We start from the raw sequence: 8,001 nt of genomic DNA, 5'->3' as shown, positions 1-8,001 counted from the left end.
GTAAGCTTGCACTTCTTTTCATTCTGTGCCATCCTTCAGAAAAGGGGCAGCAGATAGAAACAAAAGAAAAAAAGAATAAATAAGGTACCGACGACGCCTGATCCTCCAGAACTCAAAGAGAAGTGAACTCAACCTCTGCAGGGCAGCTCTCTAGCACCTTCTTTTACTGAGACTGCAGCTCTTTCATCCTTCATCTGAACATTTCTCACGTCTTTCATGCGGCCTTTTCTTTGCTGAGGGTTTGCTTATGTTTCTTTTTTGTCCCATCTGTCCCCTGCTTGATGTTATCTTCTTCATCCCACATTCTTCTGAAGTCTTAAGTGTAATTTTGTCATTTTACAAAAGCTGAGTAAATGCTGGCCTTATGTAGAGTTGGGGGTTGGGGGATTGTATCGTATGTTTCGGCACAATTTGTCACAGCTCAAAACAAACACCAATCATATGCATTTTTTCTCACTGATTATGTTTACATTTGTGATCTACATTTTTTCCTCTCCTCATCTTCCATTGTTTACATTCATAATGAGTGTGTATCACTGTAGATTTAGTGATGTTAAATTGAACTCGCCTAAACATTAAGAGGCAGCTGTGATTATGTTTCTGGCACTGCTGACAATTCGGCCACCCCGATTCTCTCAATCTCATTTATATCCTGTTTCGTTGTGCTTTAGTCCTTCGTTATTTTGCTCTCTCAATCTCTCCCCCTGGAAAAAAAAAACCCCATAGCCATGGGGGACACATCAGTGGGAGTGAAATCATATCATTCATAATTCTCTGGTGAGGATCATTTAAGCTGGAATAACTGAGTGAGTGTCACTTACAGTTTGATGTCAAACCACCTTTAAAAAAGCCCATGCTGTGTCAACTGCTGAGAATAGAACTAAAGAAAACTATCAAGTCACTTACACAGCACACACATTGCACATATGGAGAACATGTTGGTATATTTTCCTTAAAGCAAGGGTGCCCTCTTCAGTTGCTATGGGTAAAACACACCTTCAGATCCAAAGAGGTGGATTTTTTCTCTGCTGAAATAAAACCAGGACAGGATGAATGCATGTTATGTAAAATAAATAGATACAAAATAGATCTTATCACTTTACTTACATTAAAACCTGAGAAAGGAAAACTGAAAAGGGAAGTATATGGATGAAGGAAGTCATGATGTTCACATAACATCCTGTCTATTAAGATGACATCTGGAGGCTGTTTGTAGGCATGCAGCACAGGGGTACGCTGCCTGTTATCCCACAATTCTGAGTACTTTCTTGGTTGAAACAATAGAACTGGCATACATAACTTTTTTGGTCTGGTTCTCAAGGTAGCACCTGGAGATGCTGCTTGGTACTCAGACTTTAATCCTGATGAGAGACAAGCATGACACACGGCTCGAGAGCAGTGGAGCTTTTATTATGCCTCAGACCGCTTCTGCTTCTTCGGGTCATACGTATGGGTAACGCAGCGCAGTATTATCATTTTAGATACATTTGAGTGTGTTGAAAGTTGCTATACTCTGTGCGTTCGCTCGGTGGCTCCTATATGAGACACTTGTTGCACACTGCAGTGAGCTAGATCCATATTAGACATGGTAAATATACTCAGTCACAGTAAATCAAGAAAACGAGATTTAAACAAAAAGACTAGCTGTGTAGAGCTGTATAACAATGATTAGTTTTCTGAATGTATCCAAACAGTTGCTCACCTGTCTAATAAAGCCCATAATATATTAAAGTGTATTTGGTGTTTGCATGGTTTCTACAAAATCAAGGGTAAGGCGGGTATGATGTCATTGATACACACGGTCCGTTACCTGGTTAACATTTCTTATTTCTCTGGATCTAAATATTCATAGAAACATTTGGGATAATGTAAGTACACAAATCAACAAAATATATGATATTGTTCTAGTGGTTTTTGGATTATTTTAATCCAAAAACTTACATAGTGTGCCTTTAATGACAGAAATTTAATTTGTGCTGAGCACCGAGGCAGCAAGACAGTTATATTAGTTGTTAGTCATTTCAAACAGCCATTGACAATCAATTGGACAATTTTCTTCAGAATGGCTGTAGTAACAAAAATCAACACAAGATGAAGCTAAAGACCTTTTTATTGTATATAACTAGCAGGCAGTCTCTCCTCATTGGATTACCCACTGTCTCCAACACAGCACACTCAAATGACATTAGTGCTGTGAAACAAGATAAAGCCACTAACGCCCCCAGCCCCGATCCCTACACCAATGCAGGCTCACAGACACACACAAACAGAGACACTATCGCTTTCAATCACAGATACACGCTTATAACATCATCCTTGTGGATAATTTCCTCTGAATACTGCAGAAGAAATTTAGTTGGATGAATTTTACATTTCCCCAAACAATCTATGTATATAGATGTATAATCTACGTATATACTGCATAAAAATAAATTAAGCATGTTTTATGACCATTAAGATTTATTGAAAAAATAGGCATTTCATATTGTAATACGATCTTTCAAGTAAAACAGGTCAAAAACTGACGCATAAGTGTGAGACCATTTCAATTATGTAGTTTGTCAAGTTAATTACATTATTTTACATTAAAACTAGAAACATTGAACTAATAAAACCTTTCAGGATGCAGGCGTCCTCCTGCAGATTACAGTAATGTAGAATTGGATGTTTGTAATGCTGTTTTGTAATTACCATTATTTTTATTTGTCTGAATGTAAAACAGTGTTATTATTTAAATCAACATAAAGGCAACAATGTAAATAATTACACAATTTATTTAGTTTTTATTTTATTTTAGGGTGAAATATAACCTGGACATGTTCTTGACAGGGTTCATGAGAGTCGCCCAAAAGTATTTTGATCATTCTCTATTAAAAGTTATGTTTGTGGAAACAGTTGATTTAGAGAAGAAATCGCTTAATCAGTCTGTTGCTTTGATCTTCTGTGTTTTTTTTCCCCTCTAGTTCATTGCTTTTCGATCTTTACATTTTGTGTCTCAATCTCCAGGGTTTCAATCAGAGAATTTGACCCTTTGCCCTCTCACCATTCCATTACCAAGCCAACAGACTTGCACTTAATCATACACGCACACACTGCTTTAATGCCCAATATTAATATTTGACAGGGGATGTAGAGTGACCTTAGAGGGTCAAAGGTCACTTTTCTAAGTGTGTGCACTATGCACAAAGAGGGAGGGGAAAGTAATACCATTTAAAAAGAGGTAAATTATCACCCCTGAGTACCAAAAAGAAATAGATAAGAAAATAAATTATGGCTCATAACAAAAGTGTGGTAATCAAGCGAGTGCTCTCAGTTGGTTCTACAGTGCAAGCGATCTGATTTCATATTAGACTCACATAGAAAGGCAGGGGATACCGGGCTGTTTCAAATCAATAAGGCTACACAAATCGCATCCCAATACACACAGTAGGGCTCTCCCTGGGCCAATTACCAGTTAGGTGGAGGGGTGAGTATCTTGGATGACAAAAAAGAGCCAAATAACCCAAAACAGATAACAGAGGTACATTGATGCAGACAAACCAATAAGAATAGCCTGTACCTTATGTCAACGTGCCGCTGGCATCAGGTTTAATAACCTGTGACTGCTGTCAGCACAATGTGAGAAGGACATGTTCCTAGACAAACGTGCATTTTAGTCACTTATCAATTGGTTATCTAAACACATTAAAAATAACAATGTACTCACCTTAATGTTGTTCCAAAGCCATACCCATTTTCTTTTTCTGAGGAAAACAAAATATATTAGGCAGAATGTAAGCAGCAGCCACCATTGAGTTTCATTGCATGTGAAAAAAAAGAGAGGAAGAAAAAGATGCAACGACAGCAAATGTGACTGAGTGTGAAATAAAGTTTGAAATGATGTGAGGCAGAATTTTTTTCTAAATGGCAGAATTTTTATTTTTTGGTGAACTATCCTTTTATCCCTAAAGTTAATGGGAAATGATTGGTTAATAGGAATATTGTTCCAGGAAGAACAAAGAATTCATATCCAGGGATATGCAGGCTATTGATAAATTTACCAAGCAATCCATCATTGTGCATTTTTTCATATGTTTAATGGTAAATGGACTGCATTTATATAGCGCTTTCACAGACCCAATGGCCACCAAGCGCTTTACATTTTGCCTCACATTCACTCACTCACTCATACACCGACGGCGGTGTCAGCCATGCAAGGCGCCATCCAGCTCGTCGGGAGCTCAGCTGGGGTTAGGCGTGCTCATGGACACCTCGACACTTGGTCAGGTGGAACCAGGGATTGAACCACCAACCTTCCAGTTTGTAGACAACATGAACCACTGAGCCACTGCCACCCCATTTATAAACGACTGAAGTTAATTATTATGATTTAGGTTCAGGAAAGAAAATGTATGAAGGGTTGACATTATGAATGAAGGAAGGCAGGAAGGAAGGAAGGAAGGAAGGAAGGAAGGAAGGAAGGAAGGAAGGAAGGAAAGAGAAAAGTATGCTTGAGAGAGAGAGAGAGAGAGAGAGAGAGAGAGAGAGAGAGAGAGAGAGAGAGAGAGAGAGAGAGAGATAGAGAGAGAGAGAATGTAGGGAAAGAAGATGAAGAGAAAGAGTGATTGGGGCTATGACGAGGGAGAGAGAAAGAGCAAGGGGGTTTAAAACGTCAGCATAGGAGCCCTGCTGCCAGTCTGCATGTACTGATATGCACGACGCTCGAGGAGTTTGCGCTCCGGTCAGGCTCGCGCACTGGGATCCTAACCGTCACCAGCACATAACAGCGCGGATAACGGAGATGATTCTCTTCACACGGCAACACGAAACGGAACAAAGTGTACGCAGATGGAAGCGATGAAGAGTCCTGTCAGTTTCCACACACCTTTGGATGTGACGAGCTCCAAGTAGCGGGAGTTTACCGTCACAGACAGCAGGTGGGATTCCACTCAGTGGAGAGTTCGCGCGTGACTTTTTGTTGGACATGGGACCGGGTTTCGCCTGTTTTGGATACGGTACCGGAGGAACCGCGTCTTCTTGAACGAAGAGCTGTCGACAGCTGGACAACGACGAGATGCGCTCCGACCACGGCTTCATCCTGCTGCTCCTCAACGGGACAGCGTGCTTGGTGAGGTTTAAATATTAATGTGATATAATAAGTTTGTGTTATATTAAGTTTCAGTCTTGTTTATCGAACCGAACTGGGTGTCTGTCAACGGTTGAGTGGTGCGTTTCACGTGGCCTTCACCTGTGCGTCAAGGGGTGACCGTTATCGTCTTCCCGCCGAGCGCTCGCGCTTCACACTTAAGGGCCACCTCTGGATGGACCTGCTCGAGCGCGTATCGACTCTTTCTTGGAATTCATGCTTCGCTTCCCGCGCAAGGGGTCCCAAGCCTATTTTGTGTTAGTGTGTGTGAAGGAATAAGAGAGGGGGGGGGAGGAAATTTCAGGGGCGTCCTGATCCTAAATTTTCAAGGGGGCACCAGTGACAGTATTCAGTGACAGTATAGGCTATATAACAAAAGAAAAATAAAGAGAGAGAGAGAGAGAGAGAGAGAGAGAGAGAGAGAGAGAGAGAGAGAGAGTAAGGAAAATAAAAACTGTAACAATGCTACAAACTTTTTGTAGGACATATTTAAGCAATATCACATGATCATGTGCTGAACATTTTTTAACAGCACAATTGTGAGTGTGATAGTGCAGTTTTATAAGTAGGCTAATTCATTTTAAGTTAAGTAGGCCTAAGTGAGTTTCAGACCATGGCCAGTTCTTTGTCAGCGAAAATATTTCCAGAAGTTACTCACCATGACATCACAATTGACAGTTCTTGTTTTTTTATGGACTATTGCACTGTTTATTATAAATTATTTAGCAATCCGCATCATTATTATTATTTTTTTTCTAAATGCACGTATTCTGTAATCCTTAATCGAAATAACTTAAGTTATAAGAGGGAATTCCTCTCCCACTTGCAGACATCTCTTCTCTACTCTGATTACGTGTTTGCTGGCGCAAGGGCGGGACAACCTGTCACCCTCACATGGATCACATCACAGCACTAGCAAACGACAACCAGAGTTGGCAAGTCCGCTTATAATACGCGACTTTGGGCTTCTTCTTTTATTTTTTTTGTGAATCGCGTTACGGGTCACGGGTCGAGGGTTTAGGTTTTTTGGGATTATTTAAAAAAAATATATTTGCTCGTTAGTAAAATATGACAAGCAAGTTTGTTTCTTTATATTTATGGTCACTGTTTTTTCCTCAATACATTGTTTGACACTGTCTGCTCACAGTTAATAGCCAACCAGTGCAAAAATAAAAGTGCTGTAGCGTGATTCGTCATCTCACATCCCACCCCCTTCTCCCCTTCATTGGACAAAAATCACATTCAACGAGCGGGCATGTGACGCTGCCTGCGATCCAAGCGATGATAGTTAGGAGACGCAAATAGAGATTTATGTAAATTTTCAAAAACAATGCTGCACCAACAGAGATGTGCATGATGGATTGGAAACATTGGAGATGATGGACGGTGGAGGGGAGGAAATGATTTTTATCATCATTTAATAAAAATAAAAATAAAAAAAGAGAAGTTGTATCACTCGGATAAACATCACAATAGGGAAGCTTTTATCACTAAGCAAAGCACAACACGAAAGCCGGTCTGGAAGACTCCACTCCGGGTTTCCCATTTTGCCGTTTCATGGAGCAAGAGAAAACGACAACTTTCTAACATACATAAACTTCACTTTGCACCATTCACATACTCTAGTCTGCAACACCATGAACACAGACAAGTAACTGAAACAAACTGAAAGTTAAAAAAGAGGAAAAACATCTATATAGGCTAGTGCGTAGAGGCCAAGGCTCAAATTCCAGAACTTTTATATATTTTAAATACATTTTAAACATTTGCTCAAATTTAGTTTCTATTACAAAAAAAAAAAAAAAAGTTAATAATGATTTATTAAATTATTTGTGAAAGGTGTGAATCGATTGAATTAAAATTGATATTTGTGACAGCATAGAATTTTTTTCCGGCATGATTTGTCAAACTACTACTAATAGTAATAATAATTATTATTATTACTATTATTATTTAGCAGCTCTCAAAATCCACTTTGCTCAGTCTGAGGGGGCACGTGCTTCCTTTGAATATAGGCATGACACTTCTGAGAATAAGACAGATGATACTTTACCAATCCTACAGACCAAGTTTCAATAATTTCACAATAACTCCACAGCTAACATTTTAATGAAAAATTCCTGTAGGGGTTGGGACTTTTTTCTCAGTGGTCAGAGTCAATTATCGTCTTGGCACACTCCACAGAGTCTTACACTGCTCTTGGCGTACCCATGACTGGTATCAATGAGTAAAATATCCATAGTTTATCTTTAGAGCAAAGGTTGTGTACGGCTGCCTGTTTTTTATGCACCTGCTGCGAGGGTGTTATAGCTTAACACCCGCAGTCTAAATTTAATCCCCCCCTAGCAGTCTCTGTTACAATTATCTGCTGTGTAGCTGGAATAATTCATGACTTCTTTGACACGTTTTAATCCTCTTATACTCTGCAGGGATACAAAATGATATCATTAAAGTGGAAAAAAAAAGAAGCATATCAGAATTAGGAATCTAAACAACAAACAAGCATTGCTTTATTTGTAGAGTTTAATTATGCCACATACAGGGTATTTTGGTAGGATGTTGCATTAGTACAAATCCAGCTTCCTGCTATAAAGCCTCCCATTTGGCTACTTACATTTGTCTATTCGGAAGGGGGCGGACAACTAATAACCAAGACAAATCTTCCCTAGAATAATTACAAAACACCTACGTGTAATTAACTGAGAGGGGCTGCCAGTGAGAGGAAATTTAATAAGGTCACATCCCCTTAAATCTGTAACCCAAGTTTGGATTTGATAAGGGTCAGTCCTGAGAGAAATATACAGCATACATACGAGGGCATCACAGTCTTATAGTCTTACTTTGTGATATGATATATATATATATATATATTGCCA

The 8,001-nt window shown here is 39.4% G+C and overlaps 1 protein-coding gene across 1 annotated transcript in view; it reads left to right on the top strand.

Moving 5' to 3' along the window:
- The first annotated feature begins 4,558 nt into the window (after positions 1-4,558).
- The window catches only part of LOC130075310 (neurexophilin-1), a 28,251-nt gene continuing 24,808 nt past the window's right edge, over positions 4,559-8,001 (top strand). Inside the window, exon 1 of the mRNA XM_056239900.1 lies at positions 4,559-5,107. Within this exon, the coding sequence (XP_056095875.1) occupies positions 5,054-5,107 (54 nt within the window). The 5' untranslated portion in view covers positions 4,559-5,053. The remainder of the gene's footprint in view (positions 5,108-8,001) is intronic.

The sequence above is a fragment of the Rhinichthys klamathensis genome, unplaced genomic scaffold (assembly GCF_029890125.1).
Source record: "Rhinichthys klamathensis goyatoka isolate OS25496 unplaced genomic scaffold, OSU_Roscu_1.1 h1tg000571l_1, whole genome shotgun sequence".
In the NCBI taxonomy this organism is placed as follows: Eukaryota; Metazoa; Chordata; class Actinopteri; order Cypriniformes; family Leuciscidae; genus Rhinichthys; species Rhinichthys klamathensis.
Note: the sequence above shows the minus strand (reverse complement) of the source record. Positions and strands in the feature narration are given on the sequence as shown.